Raw genomic sequence first — 26,882 nt, 5'->3', positions numbered from 1 at the left:
TGAAGTGCAGGTGCCTTTGTACGAGAACCACATGTTCCGGACAAGATTTAAAAAAGAATTACATCATCGTTATTTCTTTTGATCTTCCAACTTGGGGAGCGCTAGGTAAACATTGTTACATTCAAACAATAGCGCCACTGTATCCAGTGTTTACATAAATGTATCCTGCAATTGTGTTATTTTTTCGAACATGAAAAAGAGAAGCCGTCATTGTAGAGACTTGAACAAAATTACAATTTTGATAGGAATAAAAAGGCGTCGGTTCAAGAAATTGAATTTAATTTCTGTGGAATTGTATTGCATGCGGGGGGACATTTAAAGATGTACGCCAAAATATAGGGTGACCATACATCCCCTTTTGACCAAGACAGTACCGTTTTAGAGCAGTGTCCCGGTCGTCCCGTCAGGCCCGTAGCCAGGCAGGGGCCAGGAGGGGGAACTGCCATCAGCCCCCCCTGGCACTGCCGTCAGCCCCCTTGACATTAGGTAAAACTATTTTGTATTATTTGTTTGCAGTGCAGAGTGAAAATATAGATAACACATACAGTAGCCTATTACTTTGCTCACAACTTTGGTGAAGTATAAATTCACATAACATGAACAGCAGCTATTACGTTATTTATCTGTACCTTCGCTCCCTTTGTAACAACCGTCATGTTAGGCAGATTTCAGTTGTATATTGGCATTAATCTTATTCGTATACTTTCAAGTTAAGAACTTGGATTAAATTATTTATACTTAATTGTTTTTATAATTCATGTATATATTTACGTTTTTTTTATGTTATAATATTATTCGCGTATTTTTGCAACATTTTTAAGAATTTATAGGCTAATAATTATCCCAAATAATATATGCAACGTTTTCATTGTTTTTCAAATCCAAAATGGCTAAGATTATTACTATCTTTCACGCAAATTTTGTTGTTTAAGCACAAGTTAAATACATTTCTTCTTAATATTGATTTTTGTTCAACAATGTACAAGATTGAAGTAATTTGTCTTCGTTATAAACTAAATCTTTATTTAATCATTTTTATGTGCAAGGGCAAATATAATTTATTTGATAAAATCATTTTCGTTATTTCTATATAGTTTAATATTATAATATTATAGCAAAGTATTTCTCCCTCGTTTTCAATAAAATATCGTTTTCCTATTGGCTGTTTATGTTAGGAGTGGGGGAACCACGCTTCGTGTTCTTAGCGATGTAAAAACTTCCACGTTGGCATTTTTAATTGTTGCCAACCTGAACTTTAGCTTACTATCGCTAATTAACATTGATGTGTTATATAAATTATCAGTTTCTCTTGTGTTATTTTATGTTATGAGTTTGTATTGTACGTTAGAACAATCTGTTATACTGCGCCTCGCGCTTGAGGTAGCAGTTGAGCTCTTGCTATTAACTGTGAAGGCGGTGCGCGGACTCTCGTGTTAAATAAATTGCTTATCACTGCCTGCGAGCGTGCATGACCCAACAAATTATAACTTTTAACTTGTGCGAATCTTCTCTCAAGAAGATTGGTTCTTCTGCTAAATTCTTCTGGCATATATTCAACCTCCGCGTAGGACTAACATCAAAGATTGATCAGAAGCAACACTACGCAAGTAGTACCAATATTAAAACAATTAATACCTTTTGACAACGGGAGAACATATTTCATTTATTGTTTATGATGTATCATTTATGTGATCCATCCTTTAAGAAATATGCCTTCATGGCACGGCGCTATATGCACGGGTAACTTTACCTTTTTACCTATTCTTTAATAAATAATAATAATACGTTAATAATAGCAATAATTTTATAATTTGGCCGAAAATATTTCCCGGGGGGGGGGGCTAAACTGATCTTCTTGAGATGGCCCGTTCGTGGGTCAAAATATTATGGTCACCCTACCTAAATGTCACATGAATGGGTCGCGATTCCGTTAGGAGCTATTTAATTGCGCGTATTTGTTTTATTAAATGGTGATCACTACAGTTCATTAGCAAAATCACTCTTTTTCAAGTATTTTGTGTACGTTGTACCGTGTCACCGATATGTATGCAGATGCGCGGGGTTTATTTGGATTTTTCAATGTACGAAGGTGTTGCAGTTGAAAGTTGTGTTCAACTCTCCTGGTGACGGATGAATCTTGTATATCACTTCTAGGGGCGCTAGGAATCTTTGGTACCTATCTCTTGGAGTTTTAGGATAAATTGATCATTGGTAATCAATCTGGAGAATTATCATCCCTTTTAATAGAGAGTACATTAATTGTAAAGTCAGGCGTCGAGCAAACAAGCTTAGACTATTAAATTTAAGAACGAAAATATAATATATCATATAAAACCTGCTCTGAATGTCATAATTTGTTTTCTTTTGAAGTCACCTGGCCAAGATTACGTAAAAGTTATTTGGTCAACGATCGTCATTTAAAAGTCTAGTTTTTTAAATTTACTTACTTAAAGTTTCAGATACAGTACAGAGAAACCAAAGTTAGGGTAATTAAATAATATTTCACCTATATATAGCAACTTTCTATAACCTTTATGCTGTCATTTACTAGTGCATTTTTATTTTAATATTCTGTTTCATTCAGACCTTCTTTTCAAGCACAAATAGTAATTCTTTTAATAAAGAAACGAATTAATCCTTAAGCCTACATAGAGACCAAGATCAGCGTACTTTTCGCGAAAATTCAGTAACTTGTGAGGTTCTCAATTTTGTAAGAGTCCGTAATTCTTTGTTTCCTTAATTCACTTCTTCAATAGACAATTTCTTAAGATTCGAAAGCGTCATAATATTTATAGTGTTCCAGTTTGGTGCACTTAATTTTAGAGTCCCACATGTATCTATATATAAAAAATACACATTATTTTGTTTAGCATTATTTTTAGATATGTCGCTGCTCATTAAATGTTGGCAAAACTTATACCTTGCTGTTAATTCTTATTTGGTTTCTGATTTGCAAATAGGCGGCACTGGACTATAATCTGAAACAACGAAACTTAGAATGGAGTTGATTTTTGTTAGATTAGATATTAAGCAATTAACGTCCAGTTATAAGCATGCATAGTATATTGGTAAAAAAGATGATCTGCATGCGAGGTATAAATGAATGGAAACCTATTAGAGTAGTAAATAGACACATGGGAAGCTCTTTGTAAACATATAAGAAAGCAAACCAACCAAGTTCATTCCTTCAAAATTATAAATCGCACCCTAGTTAAATTATCATTTTTAGTTGACGTAGATTTGATTTATTACGTACGTAGGGAGAGCTGAACTGTCTTTTTCTGCAATGAGACATATTAAAACATGGCTAAGGTCAACCATGGGCAAAGTATAATACATTTTCTTCCATATCATTGTTAAACACAGAAAGGGAAATTGTAGTTGACTGACAGTGATTTTTTCAGAAATGTATACAGATATGCAAGTGGTTCTCAATTATAGTAAAATTAGAAAAAAATTAAGTTTCGTTGTATAGAAATTAAGGATATTTAAATTTTTACTATTCCATTACCGACAGTATGTAGATTGTGTTTTTAAATACCTTGCAGCATTATAATTTGTTCAGTACCATGAACACAGGATTACTCATTAATATTATTACATATTAAAATTATCCCTTCTTCATTCTAAAGAAGAAATGCGTTCTTTAATAAATTTTCAACCATCTATAATGGCGTATTTATTCCTTTCAACGATTCTATTTGTTTTGGATAAGATGATGAGAGAATCACCTGTCTCCCAAGGAAAATGCCCGTGATTGTTTTTGTAATGGATAAAAGCATGAATTAAGTTAGCCCCAGCTAGACCCCCAAGCGGATGGTCAAAACTACGCCTATTCCAGAACTAACTTTGCAAGTTCTTTCTTCAATGTTATTTTGTAAAAGGCCTCGTTCGTTGTTCTTTTTCTGTCTCTCGCTATTCTGACACACAGTAGCGTACGCAGGATTTCATCAAGGGGGGGGTTATATCTAAAACTTTTTCCAAATTCACATTACCATTGTTTTATTATACTTTAATTAATTAATAATACTGATAATTAATTAATTAGTTTAATTACAGTAGTGTAATTGACTGTACTACCAGTGCCGGAAAGTATGAACCCCCCTCAAGCAGATTTGCTTACACTTAAAACAGGCTCAACATGCCCATATGAGCTTTTTGCTCAAGTGTAGCACCCCGTCTAATCCAAGATTTTTGTAAAAATGCCCTCGGGAATTTCTCAGAAAGTATGAACCCCCTCAGATTGATTTGTCTATACTTACAAAAGGCACTTCTGTGAGATTGTTGTCCATAAACCTGTCAAAAATATGCCCCTCTTGATATTTTTTTTGGCCACACTTAAAACTAGGCCAAGCTGCTTATAAGAGCCACCTACACACACACACCCATACATATTTACTTCCGGTTTAAGTTCAATTGGGCACCAGGCTCAACTTGCATATTTAATATTAAAATAATGCAATTCTTCTAGAATTGTTCTGTGACTCTCTCATTTCTTACATCATAAAGATATGATTTTTCCCCTATGAGAATAACACTACATATGGTGTCATCAGGTAATGCCTCATGGAATTCACAGATAATTTTAATGTTTGTCCTGTCATTCACCACAACTTGTTTTCTTTTTGAAGTGTTGATTACAAACATGGGTCTCTGTGTCTTGAATTCATCTGGTGTGTAATACATGTCAGTATTGCCAGTAGTGACCCTTTTGAAAGCCGTAAATGCCTCATATAATTTGAGGAAATCATTCTTGGACATGTCTAAATTGTAATTTTCTCTAGGAAAGACCTCATTTCTGCCATTTTTAAGATAAATGTTCTTGATGTTGCAGTTATCAAATCTACTTGAATTTTTTTCCTGATTGTTGTGTCTCCCAGTCTGAAACAGTACCACCACAAAATCAGGCATGTCATATTGTATGCTGGAGAATGAATTTGTGGCATCAAACTCATAATAAGTACCAGTTGCGGGCTTCTGTACACATTGATATGTATAAAATTGCAGAGGAATCTGTGGATTTTTTATTATATCTGCTTTGTATTTAAGAGCATAACTGGCTTCATACTCAACAACCGGGATTCTTAGCTCCATAGTCTGAATAACGCATTTGCCTTCATCAGGTAGGGTATTGGGCAGAGCTTCTCCTGTAGGGTTTAATGTGCTGTACCTCATCAATGCATTGTTATCATTTGCAGCTCTTCTAAATGTGATTCTTAAACCACCTTTCCACATAATATCTTTGTAATCTGAGAAGAATCCTGGCAACAGGCGCATGGGGAACAGCACTGTGTGGCTCTTAGATAATATTTTTTCACCAGCCTCAAATCCACCAATTTTGTAGTAAGAAGCCTCGGTTTTGGATAATTTTAATGTGGCCAAAGCTGTGGAGGTAATGCCGGGATAATCTATTCTGTTTATAACAACACCATGCTTTCTGATCTCAATTTCAGAGAACAGATGCGGCACAAAATTATCTACCAATCTTATATTTGAATTTGCCGGATAATCTGTTCCATCGAGCTTTACAACATCAAATTTGATGTATAGATCTGCTCTGTGAGGGTGTATAAATCCATCCCCAACATCAAGATCAACCTCAATCTCTGTGTTGGGTTGATTTAAATTTGCAAATGTCCTCCTGTTTGGGGGGAATGATTGTAGCTCATAACTCTCAATATTTTCCATTGTATGTATTTTTATTTAAATGTTAATCTCTATGATAGCAGTTGTTGTGGCTCCAGCAAAATCAACTAATTCTTCTTTTTCATTAGTGACCATCAATTCAATATAATCTATTCTATTATGGCACACAGGAAAATATAATGTTGGGGATGGAGTGTAGATGATTGGCTCCATAAATTCGGAATTAGGTTTGAATGTTGCAATGATGCCAGTTTGTTTGTGAGTGCCTATGCCATTTGATTTGGTGATCATACCCTCAGCCACATTACAGTGAATATTCAGAGTCTCTATGGCTAAGAATTTAGGTATATTCATAGCAGTGTGTTTGATGGCTGGTTCAAGTTTTGTGTTGTTCTCAAAGCCTAACAGCTCTCCTATAGTACCCAGATCCACTGTTTCTGTAGCAGATACAATCTCTACTCTGTGAGTGACAGAATTTTGAGTTAATACTATACCTCTGGGTAATTGAGCATTTAGAGTAGATAGATTATACTGCCCTGGAGTGATGACAATTTTTTGATCCCCAACTGCAATTGTATTGTTGTGGTGTGTAATATTAGGGATCAAGTACATGCCATAAAATGCTCTGAGAGCTATTGTTTTGGGATACACTATATCATCATGTAATTTGAGTTTCAATATTGAATTTTAGCTGGTGAGATGGAATACCCCCATGATGTTTTAAATACCACAAGGTCTTTTGAAAATTTTCAATTGATGGTTTATTTATTTGAGACATATATCTGAGAACAGATAAACACAAATGTCCACAATTAACATCTTTGAAGTTTTGAATACGGGCATTATTGTAATAAAGATTAGGTGATTTTAGATATTTTATTAAATTTTCAGGAGGAACACCTCCAAATGAATCAAACACAAATGCCTCATTTTTTAAATATTTAAGATAACAGATCCAGTGAGTGCCCTGATTTTTGTACTTATCCAAATTAACTATGCCACACTCTTTGTTGAGTGGTTGTTCTGGTAAAGAATCAGACATGTACACACCCCTAAAATTTTTGATGCCCAGTGGCTTGATTAAAGCTTCAATATCTTGGTTTGTAAGCGGCTCTTGTTTTTTTTAAACTTATTCATGGCTCTCTTAACACCTTTGCCTTTTTTCTCCATGGCCAGGTTATGGCGCCTCTGCTCATCTAATTCTGCCCTATTTTTCTTGGCATCTATTACTGTTTTTGCTATGGCAGCTGATCCCCCGGCCAAGCTCCCAACAGCCCCGAGAGCAGCTAAGATAGCAGAGATAGTAAATATGAAACCCCCTGTATGCAATTTTTTTCTTGATTGCTGTAATTTTTTTAATTGGGGGGTACTAAGCAACAATTTCATACCATGTCCCTTTGCAAGACAAGAGCTTTTTTTCTTGCGCTGCTTTTTGGTTAAAAGACTATCAATAGTTTTAAGAGATTTGAGACCTGCATAAGGTATTTGATACATAACACCCTTGGCCTTCATTGTAGGTTTATTATATATACATATTCACAACCCCCACCCCAGTTTTTGTTTGGTGCTCATAGCTATGGTGGTTCCCAATGCTGCTATTTTTTCACTCAAAGAAGCATCTTTGCTTACAAATCTACCAAATGCAGCCTCTTCTAATTTCTTGTCTGCAACATGTCTCTTGTCAAGATCAGAATGTGTGTTGTATGCTATGTCATGGTCTCTACAAGCAGCATCTAGGGGATTAACACCAGGATCCCCTCTGTTTAATCTATGATCCAGTTTTGTGCCTGGACCACAATACTGATAGCCTGGAATGTGTAGTTCAAATGGCAGCTTGTTTATAATGTCATTAACCAGGCCCCGACCCTCAGAAATATTCCAAAATTTAGGTGGTAGAGTATTAATAATTTTTATGAGATATCCAATCCCCTTAGTGTCATTCACTATAAAATTAGATAATTTGGTGCTTATCATGTCCATAATTCCAACCTTTTCATTGTAAAAATTGTGGTTGCCAGCATTTTCCTCCCCAGCTATCACCAATAACCTATCTACAAGTTTCCTGACATCATCAACCCAGACAAATTCTTTAGGCAGGGTGTTGTATTGTTTGATTCCACTGCCTGTCTTGATCTGTGACCATATGGGCTTGATTAAATTGTTGTATTTTGCCCCACTGCTAGACTTGACTCTTTTTTGTGTGGGATCATTGTTCTGGTATAGAGCATCTGATTTTATTAATATTTCTTTGTAATATTCATAATCTTGATCTGTATAGCTGCCAGGTCTTTTCCTAGTCATCAGTTCCCACAACCCAGGTGTGCCGGGATATTTAACAAAACCACCCTTTTCTCCAAGATGAGATTCTGAATAAACAATCAGATCATCTCCCATAAATGTTACTCTGAAATTGCCAATTCTATGTATGATGCTACCATCAAGCTCTGTGTCAGCATATAAGCCAAACACCTCATCTTTGTTGTCTTTAGGTGTGCTTAAATATTTTTGAGCAAGAAGACCCAATTCAATAGGATCCTGAGTAGCTTCAATTCTTCGAGGAGCAACAGGACTAGGTGTATGAATACTGGAAAGTGGGGTGAATGGATAATCTAATATGTTCCTTGCAGCTACAGGTACAAGCTCTGTGATCAAATTTTGATTTTGCTCTGTAACAGTTTTGATATTTTTACCTAATTCACTAATAGCATCAATTACAGGCTGTTCTGCTTGTTTGTGTTTTTCATAAATTCCCCGGTTCTCTGATTTCCATCCCTTAAATCTTTTTACAAGATAATCTCTTAACTTAAGATCATCAATGATTGGCCTTTTCATGGTTATTTATTTATGTTTCAATGTCTAGAAAATTGTTGATTTTATTTCTGTATTTGCCAGTATTAGGTGTTCTTGTCATATCAATTGTGACAAACCCATAACTGTCCTGATTCCAGCACCTACTGCAAAACTTGGAAAAATTATTGTAGCTCAAGTCCCCACCTACATATTCATCGTGTATGTGTTTGAGGTTGGTATGATCTTGATGAAACACACATATAAAATTGCTGTTGTCTCGGATCAGCTGCTTCGGAATTTTAGAAAAAGTCTGTGCCAGGTAGAAGCAATCAATGTTTTTGTGTCGGCCCTGTGTAAAGAAATTTCTAACCTTGTTTTGATTATCCAGTATAATGTCATCAAACACAACAACAGAATTATCGAGACATTCATGAAGTGGCTTAACATCTGGTTCAAAAGTAGCAATATCCAATCCATCATATAGCTTCATCAGCTGCTGATATTTTAATTGTTCCAAGCTCTTAGAGAAAACATACAAGTGCCTGTTTTTCCAGTCTAACCAGTTGGGTGCCAATAAAAAATTATCAACCATTAGTGTAGTTTTACCACAAGCAGATGGCCCAACAATAAGACACCTAATATTATCAGGCAGCAAGTTGCCATTTCTCTTATTCTGTTGTTCAGGTTCTGGCAGCCTTTTTATAACATCCCAGGTGCTCATATTATCACTTTGTCTGCATCGATCCAGCTGTTTTCCGGATGACCCAGCCATTTGACAAGTAACTTGTTGCCTTTTCTGCGGATGATTTTTTCTATGAGATATGTGTCAGGCTGTTTAGTTTTGCTGAGCTCTTGTTCATAGAACCTGCCTTTGAGAATTTCTCCTCGGTGATCTTTTATTATATATGTGTTAAGGGTCCCAGGTTTAACTTGAACCACTGTAAATAATTCAGTGCTCCAGTTTCTTGTAAAGCCTCTTTTGAATAAGTGCTTATATTTGCTGATTCTTACTTGATCACCCACCCTGTATTTGGCCTTTCTTGTTGTTGGCTGGTATCTAGGATAATAAACAGTCCTGATCAATTTTTGCTCATCAGATGAAGTTACTTCAGAGGGTTTCATGTTGATTGTGGAATGGACAGAATTGTTATATTTATGTAGAAGTTCTGGAAGAATATTAATCCATTTATAATTACCTTGAAGTGTAAATTGTTTATACATAAGATTTTTTAAGGTTCTGTTGAATCTCTCTACAATTGAGGCCTTGAGGTCACTGTAACTCGAATAATGTTTTATTGACTGGCTTTTAATAAATTGTTGAAACACTGAATTATAAAATTCTTTGCCATTATCTGTTTGCAAATAGCACAGTGATCTTCCACTCTGATTGATGATTGTCCTGATGGCTTCTGTAACACATTTTCCAGTCTTGGATTTGAGTGGCACAGCCCATGCAAATTTTGAAAATGTATCTATTACAGTGAGTAGATACTTGTAGCCCTTGTTGATTTTGTCTAAGTTTTTCAACTGTCCACTTGACAACTCAATCAAGTCGCTCTGCCATAAATCATCTATGCCCTTTGTGACTACTGGGAGTCTCTTATAATTATGTCTGGCTTGTCTGTGTAATTCATCAACAATAATTTGTCTAGACATAATATGTAAACAAGAATATTGCAACTATAGGGTGTTCAGCAGCTGATACTGCAGGATTTTCTAAATATAATTTGTCCCCTATTTGTATTTTAAATTCCAGAGAGCCATCATCTTCAGTATAGGCTGTTTCTAATGTATTGGGGTCTGTAAAATCCTCTAACTCTACACTGGTGATTTTTACTTTGTTATCAGCATTTGTTATTGATAAGGTAGGGTAGTGGTGTGCCTGTGGTTGAAGCCAATATTTGGTCTCAATGTGCCCCCAACAAAAAACTGGTAATAAAATTGTGCAGGGGACAGCATATATATTTTGCCACCTGGTGTAAATGGTGAATCATATTCTTTGTTGGGGATGCTGTACAATTCAAGAATTACTGTATGTTTTGGATTCTCGATTATGCCTGTTATTTCTTTTTCTGCTGTGAGCAATCTGCTTATTACAGATTCAAGGTGCTCATTGATGGTCCTAACAACATCATCATGGTCTGGCTTGATTTTTATGTCCACAATAAGTTTCTTGTATTGTTGCACAATCTCTTGAAGCTGGGTGGCAAAAACAGACAGAGCATTTGCTTGATTCGATTCCATGGTTCCTAGCTGTTGCTTGATATTAGCTACAATTTGTTGCAAATTTTCAACAACTGCCAATTTTGAATTTTGAGCAGTAAGATCATGGACCTGTCTTCTGATATCCTCAAACAGCGCATGCAGTTCATTAATATGTTGATTGGTTGGAAGAGTGGCCACTGTCTGTGTGAGTTGTTTGATCTCTGTCTGGATATTCTTGATATCTTCTGATTTCAATATCCTATTCACTGCCCTCTTAATATTTTTAAGTTCCTGTGATGTAGGCAGATTTGATACTGTATTTTGTAAAAATTCAAGTGCCAATTTTACATTGTTTAATTCAGAAGCATCAGCCACATTTTGCATAGCATTTTGGAGCAGGGCTATATCTGCCTGAGTGGGTGTGGATTGTTGTAAAATTTCAAGTTTTGTTTGGATATCATCTATCAAGTGATGAAAATGAGATAGCTCAGATTCAGTGTTGAGGTTTTCAAGCTTTGTGATTTGGTGCTGGACACTGACAAGAGTATCTACAATCCCAGGCAATCGGGATTCTTGTACATTTGTCAAATCAATTTGCACTGCTGCTATTGTACCTTCAAGATGGGTTATGGTACTTTGAATTTTTCCAAAATCTTCATATGTTTCAAGTTGCAGCTTAATGTTGGCAACACTCCGAGTTATTGCATTCAAAGCATCAGAAGATGGCAAATTGTTCATAAAATTTTCAAGTGTCTCAATTTTTTCTTTAACCTCGGCTATGGCATTGTGCAGAGGACCCAGATTAGGTATTTGGAGTGATTGAATCTGTTCTTTTAGAGTGGAAATCACTAGATCAAAATCTTCTTGTGATTTTATGCTTTTGACAATTGTTTGGAGCTGTGTCTGGACATTATTTATCTGCTCTTCCAATTGTTGTTTCAATTGCTCAGAGTTAGTGGCCTGGGTCTTAAATTTGGCTTGAAGAGCTGCTACAGCTTCTTCCAAACTTTGAAAATTATCTAATGTTGCCAGATCAGTATATTTTTGAAGCAACAATTTGAGTTCTGAGTCAATTTTAAGAAGAGGGTCCATGCATTGTGATTGCAAATTTGTAATTTCTAATTGAAGACTGGCATTGAGTGTAGTTTGTAAAGCTTGTAAATCACTTCTTAATTTCTTGACTCTGACATCAAGCATCAGAATCTCATCACTGTGATCTTCATGCCTTGTATGGCCAAATATATCATTAGGCATTTTTGTTTTAGTGGTTATTTATTATAGAGTATCTGATTCTTAATTCTATAAAAAAAGGTATAAGCTTGTCATATGATCCCGGGACCTCAATATATAAGCAGTCACCAGCAGAAACAGTATATACAGTGCCAGAAACCATGTTTGAGTGCTTAATTCTATAAATATTTCCCCCTAATGAAATCTTGACATCACCCTCAGGGGTTGTAATAAATTGCAATTGCCCACCTACAGGTAATTGGTAATGATTTAAATTATTGTTAAATATGTACAATATTTTACCTGTTTCATCATCAACATCTGTAAGTATGCTGTTCAGATGAATAATTAACAAAGCACTTAGTTTAGATATCATATCAGAAGAGGGTTGTGGTGTCGGCAGGTCCATAATAGCCTGTTTTTTGAACCCAAATAAGTTCATAGGCATGTTTATTTATTTCAAATCATGCTCTGTAATTGGGCATTGATTGCCATTTTTCAAATCACAATGCCCCCATGGTAGAGTATGTATGCCACATGATAAAATGCATCTCTTATCATCATGTGGGTCCAGAGCCACTTTTCTTACAATATTTGTAGTCAGCAAGTGATCCTCACTCTGAATTCTATTTTCTGATGTTTTGATTGAACTCTGGGATTTGAGGCAATTTTCATAATCTTCAAATACAAGATCTTTTTCAACAGTCACTCTGCCAATACCCTTGGCTTTTTTGACAACAGCACTACATGTTTTAAAAGTGTACATCTTGGCACTTAACCCAGCAAATTCCACAATAACATCACCAAGTGTCTCATCTTTTAACTTGCCAGGCACCTTTTTGTTGTGGGGTTGAATTATTGTATGTTCACTGGTATCAAAGTATTGAAACAATTCAGGCTGTGACATATCTTGATAAACATCTTCTGTTTGGATATGAAGAATAAAACTATCCGTGTCCATGTACATCAATTTTACACGATCACCATAAAAAGGTTTCAACACATCATAATACAATATTAACATATGTAATTTGGACGATTCCAATATTGCAGCTCCTTCATAAATAGGTTTATCAAACTTAATCTTTGTTTTTTTCATGTTGAAATGTGCCATGTGCTCATCATAAATTCTTCTGTAATTGAAATTGGGCTTTGCAACCAATTTTTTGCTCAGGCTGGGGTCAGTAATTATTTTAACATCGGTATGTTTTCTGACATTTTCAATAGTTTTGCCATACACAGAATTGACCATCAATTTAAACAAGCCCTTATCAAATTGGCTCTTTGCAGATGTTCGAAGCTCTGTGTTTGTATCAATGTATGGTTTCAACCATCTTGAGTGCCTGAACCTCAAAACTTTTCCAACTTTGGTTACTTGAACACCATGTTTCATCAGGAACTGGAGGTTTTTGTAATATATGACATAATCCTGTTTCGGCTCCAGTGTCATCATGAGCTTCTTCTGTTTAGAGCCAGGTGAGCACTGAACCTCGGGAATTGGGGGCAGATCAGAAAATTTATTGTGCAAATCATCTGGAATTCAGATCAACCTCTAAGAACAGGCCATAGTCACTGTCATCAAAGTCCTGAAGATCCTCAATATTGAAATCTTCAACCCATTCAAGCCCTGCATATGGCAGTTTTTGCATCATGGCATGACCATAGAGGCTGTTTGCATCTACATACACTATATAATTTGATGGCCGTGCTGGATCATAATCAGGAATATATTTGTTATTTGCTCTGGCATATCTCTGAGAACATTGCACCATTCCTCCTCTTATACATTTCTCCATAAACAGATACATATCTTGATCGTGGATCAGATCCAATTGCATTTTAGTGTTCAAAAACGTTGCGGCCCATGCTAGGCCCGGAGCACTGTAAAAATACACTGGATCCAGTTTATAATTTTGCATGGAAGATTTTCTGAATGCCTGCAGTGTATCAGCTAAGAGAGTCACATCAAGTTTCAAATAAGCCTTGTGATAATCACCAAATGTCTGGCATTTTAAATTGTTCCACATCAATTGGGCATGGTGATAATCTTCATCAGTGATTCCAGATGCTCTGATTTTGCTGTAAAACTCTTCTTGTGGTGGCAAAGAACACTCATCAAATTTAGAAAAATCTGTTAAATAGTCATATGGATATACACCCTTCCGCCTAATTAATTTCAGGTCCTGATTTGGAAACAAGGCACTTGTGATTTTGAATTGTTCATCAGGTAATTGATTTGCCAGTGTAGGCAGGCTAGCAGACAGCATTCTGTAAGAATCAAGAAATCTTATGTGAATAGGAACACTATTAACTTTAATTATCTTGCTAATAGATATATATTTCTCATCATTTTCAGCTAAAATATTTAAATTCTGCTTGTCAAACCCCCCGTACCTGATCAGATGATGGAAATCATAATTGGATGCTCCATGGAAAAATACGGGGATACATCTTGGTCTCTTGATCTGAATATTGCAGCTATTACACAGGGCCATTTTAAATTTACCATCTGTATGAGAATGGTGTTTCACCTTGATATTTGCATCTGAAAATTCAGAATCACATACCGGGCATTTTTCTGCATTGTTGAAATCTTCAATCTGTTTCTCTGTTAAAGGCAACATAGGCTTTGATTTTAATAAGATGTTGGATGCTATGTCACGGCACTCATTTTCTATTCTATGTTCAAATATTTTGATGGCATTTGGTCCCATGTATAAGCGCGGCTCACTAGCTACACCATCCCGTATAACTATATAACAAAAGCTGGAAGGTTCATGTAGCTGGTATGGTGTAATTGAAGATTCTTCAGGATCTGGATTGCAGAATGCAAGAGGTTTGAGATTCGATTCAAAATCACAAACAATATATGCTGGGTGTTCCAACAAGGCTTCAAACTTTTTGAATTTGCAATTTTCACTTGGATTGGGCATCACCATATGAACAGGTTTATGGTTGCCACAGTATTTCAGATGCTCAATTAACTTGTTTTTGGCAATTTCTGCATTCTCTTCCCGAACCCCTTTCACCATTTTTTGACCATAAAATACAGTTAAACATCTTCTGCACAACTTGAATATTGTATGAGTTTTGTCTAGTTGTGTTCTGACTAAAGCTTCAAGACTGTGTATCAGAGTGTAATGATATGTGCCATCCCCTTCAATTAAGAGCAGATCAATCGGAACAGCAGATTCATCATCAATTGTACTGATTCTGAGAGGTTCTATCGGGCAATTGCCAGTGGAACAAATAAATACATTAATAGATAATTGTTTGCCATTGATATTCCTGGCCCTTTTTTCAAATTTATCAATATTCTGAACAGACATTGGATATTCCAAACCCTCCATTGCATCATCAAAATCATGTTCATGTTGTTTGTAATAAGTTATTCTCTCAGGATTCCTTGAAACTGGATACAAAGCAGCTAAAATACACCACAAAAAGCATTTCTGGTCATTATTTTTTATATTAACCACGGCTGTTTTGTTTTTGATATTGGCAGGTAATGGCACATAAGTGGAACCTTGTAATGGGCTGAATTCAGAAATATTAACATATAACTTGTGTGATGAACCGCATAGGCTCCATCCGGACTCTTTTGCCGCAAATTCAGAGTGTTTGATATTCAGTTGATCCATCAAACTGCTTATTATTTTGTCCGAATTTGTATTTGAATAAACCGGTACAGTTTCTGTTATGTGGGGCTGTGTAAATTTTGTGCCATTTGGTTTCTTATATTGTGTAAACAATTTGAGGGATAGCTTATAAGACCCATGTTGTGCATTAAGAATTGCCTGCAGATCAGGATTTATATTGTTCAAAAAATTCTCAATGCCACATCTTGGCTCTGATACAAACCGATAATCTCTTAATTGGGCATTAAAACTGCTGTGGATAGGTTCATAGCGTGGCTGCTTTGCTGCTCTGGCATTAAGAGGTGCTTCGTGCCTTCTTTTCAGACCAGATGTGGATGGTTGTGTTGATGATTGTGCAGAGCAAGTATTTTTATGTGTATATGTGAAGTATTGCATGCTGTATTTTCTATTGCATTTGGGGCAAATTTTTGTGGGAGTTCTGCATTTGTCTGGGTTACAAATCTTTTGGTGCTTGGCCCAATTAGGGCTGGATATATTCTTATTGCATTGATTACAATATTTTTGACTTGGCATTTTTGTTGTTGTTTATTATATACAATTTCTTGGGGTTCAAATCAAAACTCTATGCTGGATAAAAATATCAGCTGGGTTCAGCACTGTGCTTTGTGTGTATGTGTATGTGTGTATGTGTGTATACACTTAATATTTTTGGCTTTGGTATTTATATACAATTTCTTGGGGTTCAAATCAAAACTCTATGCTGGATAAAAATATCAGCTGGGTTCAGTGCAGACAAAAAAACTGCATAGCTCTATGTCAATTAGTTCTTGAGATTTTGTATTTAGGAACCACTTTGGCCCCCCTGCCAAAAATTGGCTTTTATTGCATCAGTGTATATTGTCTCTATGACCTTACTTGGGTTATTCCGCCAAATTATATGCTTCAAGTCTCCTATACTTTGGTGGAGCCTGTTCAGGTTCTGCCCCCCACTTGTGGGTTCCACTGCCGATCCAGCAATGGTGAAGAATCTGCACTGTGCCCTGGCTTATATAGATTTACAGAGCCAATAGAAACACTGCTTAGAAGACAGAATAGAAGACCATTTAATCAATTAATATTGCACAACATGATGCAATGAAAATGGACCGGGAAGTAAATATGTATGGATGTGGGTGGGTGGGTGTGGGGGTGGGTAGGGGGTGCATTCAGAAACATGAGCTCTTCTCTAATATTTTTTGCTGAAGTATTTTCTTCTGAGCGTACATCCCGTTTTTCTGTTGAGCGTACATGCAATCCATACCGCAGCGCCATGCCGCGGGACTCTCTGGAACTGGCCGTGCCGCAGCTCCTCGGTGCGAGAATCTGAGAAACTGCCCCGAGTATTGATCCGTGCAGAGGAACTGGCCGGCTTTTTTTCAGCGGCCTTCAGAGGCGCTGACCTAGCACAAATACCTGCACAGACATGCATGTCTCAGAAGGCACTGACCTAATGCCCTAATGGACAGATATAGGCCTGACTCTAAATATGAATAGATTACAACAAACAAGCTGGATGTAACAAATATCAGATTTTGTATAAAAAAATGCAAAATATCCCAGTTTCAATTCAATCCATTTATCTGAATCGAAGAAACCAACAATTCACATATCCCCATATTATTGTATGCTTGCCCTATTAGTACCTCTTTTGCTGTTGTGCTCAATTAATTTTCACTAATTGGCAATTTTCTTGAAGAGGCCTAATAGAACAAGATACGGCGGTATGAGAAATATGTGAATTAAAGATATTTTAGCAATATACGACGTCTTAAGAAAGGCATATTCGGCTCCAAAGTACTTTGTCTAATGCTTACTACCATTCCCTATTACTGGCAAAAAGAGTTAAAAATATTGACATATTGAAAAAATTGACTTGTTCCCAAGTGTTCACCGAGTTCAGACATTTGCACATAGATGGCCCTGTTGTTGTTGCTTATCAAATATATATATTTTTTGGAATATCTCTAAAACAGGCAAATTTTGTTTACTGTTTTCTACTACTGGCAATACTGACATGTATTACACACCAGATGAATTCAAGACACAGAGACCCATGTTTGTAATCAACACTTCAAAAAGAAAACAAGTTGTGGTGAATGACAGGACAAACATTAAAATTATCTGTGAATTCCATGAGGCATTACCTGATGACACCATATGTAGTGTTATTCTCATAGGGGAAAAATCATATCTTTATGATGTAAGAAATGAGAGAGTCACAGAACAATTCTAGAAGAATTGCATTATTTTAATATTAAATATGCAAGTTGAGCCTGGTGCCCAATTGAACTTAAACCGGAAGTAAATATGTATGGGTGTGTGTGTGTAGGTGGCTCTTATAAGCAGCTTGGCCTAGTTTTAAGTGTGGCCAAAAAAAATATCAAGAGGGGCATATTTTTGACAGGTTTATGGACAACAATCTCACAGAAGTGCCTTTTGTAAGTATAGACAAATCAATCTGAGGGGGTTCATACTTTCTGAGAAATTCCCGAGGGCATTTTTACAAAAATCTTGGATTAGACGGGGTGCTACACTTGAGCAAAAAGCTCATATGGGCATGTTGAGCCTGTTTTAAGTGTAAGCAAATCTGCTTGAGGGGGGTTCATACTTTCCGGCACTGGTAGTACAGTCAATTACACTACTAATTACTACTAGTAATACTACTAATGCAGCTGCTGTTACTACTAATATCACTACTATTATTAAGTAGTAGAGATCTACATAAATATATTTATGAAAGCAATAGGACACAATTATTTTCTAGTCATTCGATTGTTAACAAATTCTTGGGAGTTTTTTTGGTTTCTTTGTTACGAAATAATTGTGTAGTCAATGGTTATTTATTTATGATAGTCCATAAAAACAATCAAATATATTAAATTAATTGAAATAATCAAAATATGAAACTCAGCCAAGGAGCCGCAGCATGGAGCCGCACTAGTCTAGTCTGACAACCTCGCGGGAGATCCCCGGAATTGGTTGGAATTTATCCAGCCTTGTCCCCGCACCCAGCATCATATCAATGGGTACCTGAGAGCAACCCTGGGGGATAAATGCTGCCGGAGCATGGTGCTGATCACATCACTCCCAAAATGGCCGAGATTGAGAATGTGTGGAGCCCCACCACACCACTAAACGTGCTTTCATGACACGGTGCTATATGCATGGGGGAATTTACATTATCTTTACCTATGGGAACTCACATTACCTTTACCTATGGGAACTCACCCAGGATGATGATGAGGCAGGAGAATACATGTTGCTAAATTCCACTCCACTGAGTGTATGTTTTTGTTCAAAAGTAAGTTTATAGACATTCCAACACATTTATCACTTCTAGGTGATTCACAAAGCACTTCTTCAACATTATTGAACTTTGCGGTGGCTTAAATTGTTTAGACATATCGACGGATCCCAAACTACACTGTAAAGATTTATGAGAAACACGCCAATGCCACTCTCAAAATCTACTATGCACGGGCACTATAATTCACACCTGGTTGTCTCGTTGTTCTTGCCAACAAAACATTTCACAATAGTTAAGCTTATTGTAGTTCGATTTCAGAAATTCAAATTTACCGTGCAAACAATGGAAGGGTGGACTGGTGATCGTGTGTTCTTGTAGGCCTAGCATTTGTCTACATTAGCAGCTTACAACGAACCAAGAACTTTATTTAGTTAAGGCTCATTGTTTTTTAAAAAAAAAAAATGCATGTTCTATGAACATTTTTGCAGCTGATGTACAAAACAACTTTTTTCTTTTAAATCATAGTTGCCCTCATATTTAATTTTCAAGAATTTGTGTTTATTTTCAAGGCATTCACTATTAAAGATGCGTGTGTTTGAAATGTGCTTTTCTCCATGCTGCATGGGAATAATAATTCAAATTATTATTATTAGTATTGTTAATATTATTATTATTATTATTACTATTTTTATTTTTATTACTGTTGCAGATCTTTGACTGTGATAAATTAGCAATTTTTATTTTTTTTCTACAGCATTTTCCATAATATTTCAAAAGCTCAAGGGGGGGGTTTAAACCCGGTAACCCCCCCCCTTGCGTACGCCACTGCTGACACAAACAGAATGTAATATTTCAGGATGCTTGTGCAATGTTTCATATTACACGTATGTCTTCAAATATTTGTTTTATTACTAATAATGCTCATTTATTTTGTGTAATTTGCTTGCAAGAAAATTTCCAGCAAAAGTAACTGTTAGAGTAACTTACAGTTACTATTCAAGTATCAATAACTGTAACTCAATTACTTCTAGAAGCAAGTAACTGTAACTCGCTTACATTTAAAATGTAAGTTTCCGAAAACTGGTTCTTGACATTACTTGATACATGGTGATATTGAATTCAACTTTTTCTTCTATTTTGGTTATTAGATGTCGCTTTAACGCTCTTGGATTAATAGCGATGATGAGAATGAAATGCATGATGGGATGTTAATTAGACTTAATGCAGAATTACTTTGTAATGTAATTGTTATACTCTAATTAAACCTCAATGCTAAAGCATTCATCTTTTAAAAAATAGTTTTGCTGTTGAAATATACTGTATTTCTCTTTTTGGCTAAATATTTTATAAATGAAACTAAGGACAATTACTTTAATAAGGCACAGTAACATTGTTGAAAGAAATCATATAAATGAATTTAAAAATAAATCGTGTGGTTTACCTTTAATTTTAAAAATGCTAAGTTAGAATTTGTTATATTCGGACTGCATTAGTTCATTAATTTGGAATTTTAATAATGTAGGTAAATATAATAACGTTTCTTTTCAGATTCTTTCAAAATAGTGCTTCAGGAGCAATCATGTGTAATTCGAATTGAACATTCTTTTCCTCTGGCATTTGTTAAGCAAGAATCTCTGAAATAGAATAAGAATGGTTAGGTTGAAGTTCAAATGTGAAACAAAACAGTTCTTTCAAATATGCTTTCACGTTCCAATATTTTCAATCCATTGAACGTCACTGGGAATTCAAATTTCACAGTTGAAGAAAATTCTAGCAAAGCCATAAATCAATGATTCCATTATGGAGGTGGATTTTGTTCTTAATTGTTTTTGTTAATCATATTTTATTGTCCATAGAAGAGAAGAATATAAAGGTAAGCTCCTTAAGTAGGTTATGTGTAATTGTGTCTAAGGACAGTGTTGTATTAGTGTATTCAAATTTAAGCCATATTTTGAAACAAATATCGCAAATATTATTTTTCCATTCAATATACAGGGTTATTCAAAAGGATGGTGGGGTTTCAGTTTTTTCTGTGGCCAGGTCATGAGACATATAACATTTATGTCGTACTAATTGATGGAAACACTTTTAAAGTTTCATTTCGTTACAAGTAATATTTGGCCGCTAGGAGGCAGGGTTTGTAAGATGGCAGATGAAGGCATTTATTTTGCGCTCGAATTTCAGCAAATCCAATCATCAGAAAGTCTTCTTTCGATGTTGATCCTCAAATGTTAGCGTTTGAAACAGGATTGGGAAATATGGCTTTATTCTTAATCGCTTCCGCAAAATACTCCACACTGTCGGCTGTGGTATGGTGGTGTAATTTCTCTTGATTTTCTATGAATCCGTTTGGAAGTCCACTTGTGCTTCTCGTCTTTCATTGCCAAAGGTTTCCTGTTAGCTGAAATCGTACGTTTGATTGATTGGTTGATTTAGTTTATTTTACTTCGCTTTTCTGCCACTTTTGGCTAATCGTGAAGATGAGGACGAACGATGAGATGGATTAAGGGATAATCACACATCTATGGACAACACAACACAATGTTGGCTGTGAATCCAGACGCCAGAGTCAGGACAGTCTGCAAGATGCAGTTCAGGGTGTACTACGTGTGGAAGAGATGTTGACATTTAGGTGTCTCAACGTTACACTCCTGAAATTGTGTTTATCACCGGCGAATAAATTGTCGGGTGTTGGGTCCTTCTTGAAATTGTCGTTGGACAATGGTAACTAATTGACTTAGATGAGATTCGAGCACACAAAGATCATCGTCTCCTTACTGTGATCCACCATCTTGCAAAACCTCCCACCTAAAGGCTAAATACGTATCTATCTGTAACGAAATTGGACATTGAGTGTCTGCATCAATTAGTGCAGTTTTAAATGTTAGGCTATGTGCTTCATGACCTGTCCACGAAGAAATATTAAAACCCCGACAATCATTTTGACTTACCTTGTATATACAAAATTATAATACCAATCTTTTGATAATATTGTGAGATTATTTATAAATGTGCGATTCAATATATGTCTTGTGTAGGAGGAAATATGGAAACTTTCAGATTTTCCAAAGGAGAAGGAAGGCTTTTGTATGGGTGTTAATGTGAATTAATTCAAAATCGTCTAAGGTTGTTATAAGTCCACATTATGTCTAGATAGGCCATTCGGAACTGTATTTACAGTTCAAAGGAAGATCTGAAATATTGTGAACTCGGGAATCGAACCCGAGAACCATTGATTACAAGGAGACAGCGTTAGCTACCCGAGAGGATACAGGCTGGGACAAAGTGGAATGAATCATTTGCACACACACAGAGACACACCATCACACACACACAACCACACAAAAAACAGAAACAAAAAATACTTATTTATTTCCTATTTTTCAGACAGAATCTCAATATCTTGAAGCTAATGACTTATTTTATCAACTGAAACCCTACGCTGAGTTGCTGAAGTTTACCTTGGCTCCAACATATGGTTATTTCGCAGACACCTATGAAAGCGAAGTTGGCCTCCTACTGGCGTATTCCATGTCAACCATAGTAAATCTTATAATATGTATATCTACATTCGTGCCAGCAATTCTCTTCTTAACATTACTGCCTGATGTGTTCACGCATGCTGCACTAGGTAAGTTCAATACGTCTTCACCATACACAATCAACTGATTGTTAGTGTTAATAATAGAAATAGGGAAGAAATGTTGAAGGGGGAATTAGAATTATGAAAACATGAAATAACCTAAGCCAGCGGTTCTTCAACTGTGGTCCGCGGGACCCTCTCAGGGGGTCCGCGAAACCCTCCCAGTGTTCCACAAAGGTTCGGAAAAATACTAAGACAAGAGCATTTACTCTTTAATGCTAAGAAGGAATTATGAGAGAACGAAAATTATACAAATTTACTGAGGTAAAATAAATTGAAGTAGATAAGCAGACAACGTAGACATGACTAAGCATCGCCAGTTCCCACAGCAATCAGTGGCGCAACCACAGGGTGGGCAGGGGGCAGTCTTCCCCCAACCTTCGACGGAAGTTAATTGTAGGGGGGCAGGCAAGGGGGGCAAACATTGACGGCCAAGGGCACCTGCAGAGGGGGCACAGAGGAGAATTGCCCCATTGATCTAAAATTTTATGCAAATAAAAGTACATTTCGTAAAACTTTCTTGCTCGCTTCGCTCACAAAACCTGCTTTTCACAGTTTCGTCAAGTTCAGACAGTAGCTAGGTGGCGGCGCGAGTCGGCCATGGGTGCCAAATGATCTAAATGAAAAGTAGTTGTGGAAGAGAGAATGCCTTTGGCGCACCATGATATTATTTGCACCCTATTAGGGGCAAATGGGGGGGGGGGCAAACATTGACTGCAAAAGGCACCCGCAGGGGGTGCACAGAGGAGCAATTTCTCCCTTCGATTTTAAATCTTATGCATATTAAAATACATTTCGCAAAATTTTCTTGCTAGCTTTTCAAAAATTGGATATAAAATTTCCTTGCTCGATTCGCTTGCAATTTGATTGTTTTCCGTAATGTAATGTATTTAAATAATATGTGTTGTATATATGTAGTGAATAAACTTTGAATACGTACACAATTAATGTTAGCATGTTGCATATGTATTTTCTTATTTTATGTCGCTCCATGTTGGATATGTGTAAAACATATGTTGTAAATGAAAGTTATATATGTTATACGTACAAAAATAATTCTATTCGGAATGCATTTATTATTCATTTTCTGCCATTCAAAAATACAGTTTGTGTGCTTGTTTTCCATTATTAGCTAATGTGAAATTGACTGTGTTGAAAAACTATTTCAAATCGTTTGTTCCAAATAAATGCTTTAGTACCAACTTCTACCCCCTCTTTTCGTAATTTATAAGGACAATAACGTCATTGATTCTACTACTACTACCACCACTAGTAATAATAAAAATGCCATTATTGTTGTTATTATTATTGTTGTTGGTACGTTTATCCTGGTACTTCCCCCCCCCCCCCGAGACAAAAATTCGTGGTTGCGCCTCTGACAGCAATAGCACGCATGTTCTGGCTGTGATCTGCCTGGGCTGGTGCTTGGTGGGGGGACGCTTGATTGTTTAGCTCGGATTGCTTCGGGCGTGACTTTGCTCTTTGCTCCACAGGGCGAACAAACAAAAGCCGCCTTCGCAGCTGTTCAGAATCTTGTGATGTTTGCGTCCTCGGAAAGTCTTTTATTACTTCTAAGAAATTTTCTCGTCCTTTGGTGTATGTTCTCGAAGAAAGCCTCGTATAAAAGGATTGCGGCGTTCGGATCTGAGTCAGTCTACGATTGTTAGCGAAGAGTTGTTTCTATTCGGGCCTTTGCATATTGTAGGGTAACGGTATAGCACTTCTCGATATTTCCGTGGATGCTTGTTACTTTTGACCTAAGATGGACCGCGGGCTGAATTTTAAACGACAAAGTGCATATTCCGATGATGAGGGTGCGTCAAGTTCGAAGCAATGTTAACCTACCAGTCTTCTTAGAAAGTGCCGCCGTTATAGCAAGGAATATCTGTCCATGGGTTTCACGTGCTCAGGCCCAGAAGACAAGCAACTTCCACAGTGTGTGTTATGTTACGACTATTGTCCAATGATGCCATGAAACCATCGAAACTGCGAAGGCATCTTGAAACTAAACACAAAGAACACATCACAAAGAGCATTGACTTTTTTAGAAGTAAGGAGCAGGAGCTTCGCGAAAGCAAGAAAATTATGAAAAGGTCCACAAGTGGGTGCCTTAAACAGAATGCTGTGAGGGCGTCATTTGAAATTTCTCAATTGATAGCAGAAACTGGAAAACTTAACACAATTGCTGAAGAACATGTATTACCAGCTGCAAAAATCATGGTTTCTGCATTGATCAGTGAAATAGCTGCCAAAGATCTCTCTTTGATACCGTTGTCAAATGATACCGTTAAGGGGGGCTGTAATGGTTAACATCACTTTCGAACATTTAAGTATTTGATTTAGATGTGAATATGAAATGGAGGAGCTCAAATAATTTTCGATAATATCGAACCTGGGACACCTTGATTGTAAGGCGACGACGTTACCACTACGCCATCAGAGAGGCTCTACTTGCATTTTGTACATTTACTCAAGGACGCCCGCAGAGGTCAGCCAGGAGGGGCACTTGACCCCTGAGATATCTGGAAAGATTTATTATAATTCAAATGGTGAAATTCTAGCGTGTAAACATGGACGAGGGGTGCCGTAAAAGATAGCAGATTAAGTACTTATGCAAATTAGCATACTGCCGGGTATACTTTATGAGAATTATTTTAACCGGGGGAAAGCATCATGCCACCATTCCACCACTTTAAGCACTTCTGCTCCCCCTGAGAAAAAATCCTGCGGACTGCCCTACCTTCGCTAGTTACAAAGTAGTTTCACAAATTCCGAGATACAAGATATGCCTTACTTCCAGCAACTAAAATTCTTATTTAAATAACTAATATTGATTTTTGAAAATAAATTATTACAAAAGAATATTGAACAGAAGATTTTCCTCTTGCGAAAAGCCCAAATATCTTAGCAAAGAAAGTGACCTAGAGATGGCGGGAATCAAAAGTATTGACAAAGACTAATGTAGATATCACATTTCATTAAAATGCGGAAAGTTTTCAACAAATAAATTATACAAAAAGAAACAACTTTGAAACGTCGAAGAGATTGAAATATTGTAGAAAGGAATATAAAATTTAATTATAATATCATTGAAGTACTTGAAGAAAGAATTAAAAACAGCAACAATAATTAAATAACGAGGCAAATATGAGTTAATTAAAATTTGTAAAGTACGGTTAAATCGAAAGTAAATTTGAATAAATTTCTCGATTTTAATATCTGTTGATAAGTTTATTATAACTCATAGAATACAATACCCACATAACTTCCAGTACCAAATGATAATACAGTTCTACGGTTTCTTCATGTCTTAAGTAGTGATGTTCGTCTTATTTTCTTTACTGTTACGTTCCTATCTTCAATTTCGATATTATCCAAACCATAAATTTGTAGTTTGCTAACAGATATCAGGTAACAGGTTAACACGTTACAGATACAATTCTCTTCCGCTGAAGGTACGTTCGTGTCTCATAGGTCTATCATTCATTCTCTCCTTTACAATATGTTCGCATCTAAAGTTAGCATCTATATTTCCTACTCTCCTTTACAGTACGTTCGAATCCAAAGTTTCGTCTTCCTTCTCTTCTTTTAAAGTACGTTCGAATCCAAAGTTTGGTCTTCCTTCTCTTCTTTTAAATTACGTTCGAATCCAAAGTTTGGTCTTCCTTCTCTTCTTTTAAAGTACGTTCGAATCCAAAGTTTCGTCTTCCTTCTCTTCTTTCAAAGTACGTTCGAATCTAAAGTTTGGTCTTCCTTCTCTTCTTTTAAAGTACGTTCGAATCCAAAGTTTGGTCTTCCTTCTCTTCTTTTAAAGTACGTTCGAATCCAAAGTTTGGTCTTCCTTCTCTTCTTTTAAAGTACGTCCTAATCCAAAGTTTGGTCTTCCTTCTCTTCTTTTAAAGTACGTTCGAATCCAAAGTTTGGTATACATTCTCTTCTTTAAAGTACGTTCGAATCCAAAGTTTGGTCTTCCTTCTATCCTTTAAAGTACGTTCGAATCCAAAGTTTGGTTTTCCTTCTCTTCTTTTAAAGTACGTTCGAATCCAAAGTTTGGTCTTCCTTCTCTTCTTTTAAAGTACGTCCTAATCCAAAGTTTGGTATTCCTTCTCTTCTTTTAAAGTACGTTCGAATCCAAAGTTTGGTCTTCCTTCTCTCCTTTACAGTACGTTCGAATCCAAAGTTTGGTATTCCTTCTATTCTTTTAAAGTACGTTCGAATCCAAAGTTTGGTATACCTTCTCTTCTTTAAAGTACGTTCGAATCCAAAGTTTGGTCTTCCTTCTCTTCTTTTAAAGTACGTTCGAATCCAAAGTTTGGTCTTCCTTCTCTCCTTTACAGTACGTTCGAATCCAAAGTTTGGTATTCCTTCTATTCTTTTAAAGTACGTTCGAATCCAAAGTTTGGTCTTCCTTCTCTCCTTTACAGTACGTTCGAATCCAAAGTTTGGTATTCCTTCTATTCTTTTAAAGTACGTTCGAATCCAA

The 26,882-nt window shown here is 36.3% G+C and overlaps 1 protein-coding gene across 4 annotated transcripts in view; it reads left to right on the top strand.

Annotated features, from left to right (window-relative positions):
* Nucleotides 1-26,882, top strand: part of LOC145994346 (uncharacterized) — a 55,650-nt gene that overhangs the window by 2,151 nt on the left and 26,617 nt on the right. For 2 of the 4 annotated variants that reach the window (XM_083130466.1, XM_083130464.1), the window contains exons 2-3: nucleotides 20,305-20,629; nucleotides 22,144-22,387. In XM_083130466.1, the coding sequence (XP_082986592.1) occupies nucleotides 20,546-20,629; nucleotides 22,144-22,387 (328 nt within the window). In that variant the 5' untranslated portion in view covers nucleotides 20,305-20,545. Of the gene's footprint in view, nucleotides 1-19,560; nucleotides 19,641-20,304; nucleotides 20,630-22,143; nucleotides 22,388-26,882 lie in introns of those variants that run through there. The other 2 variants (XM_083130465.1, XM_083130467.1) reach the window with 2 other exon arrangements.

This window comes from Lepisma saccharinum, chromosome 10, assembly GCF_977018435.1.
Source record: "Lepisma saccharinum chromosome 10, izLepSacc3.1, whole genome shotgun sequence".
Lineage (NCBI taxonomy): Eukaryota > Metazoa > Arthropoda > Insecta > Zygentoma > Lepismatidae > Lepisma > Lepisma saccharinum.
Note: the sequence above shows the minus strand (reverse complement) of the source record. Positions and strands in the feature narration are given on the sequence as shown.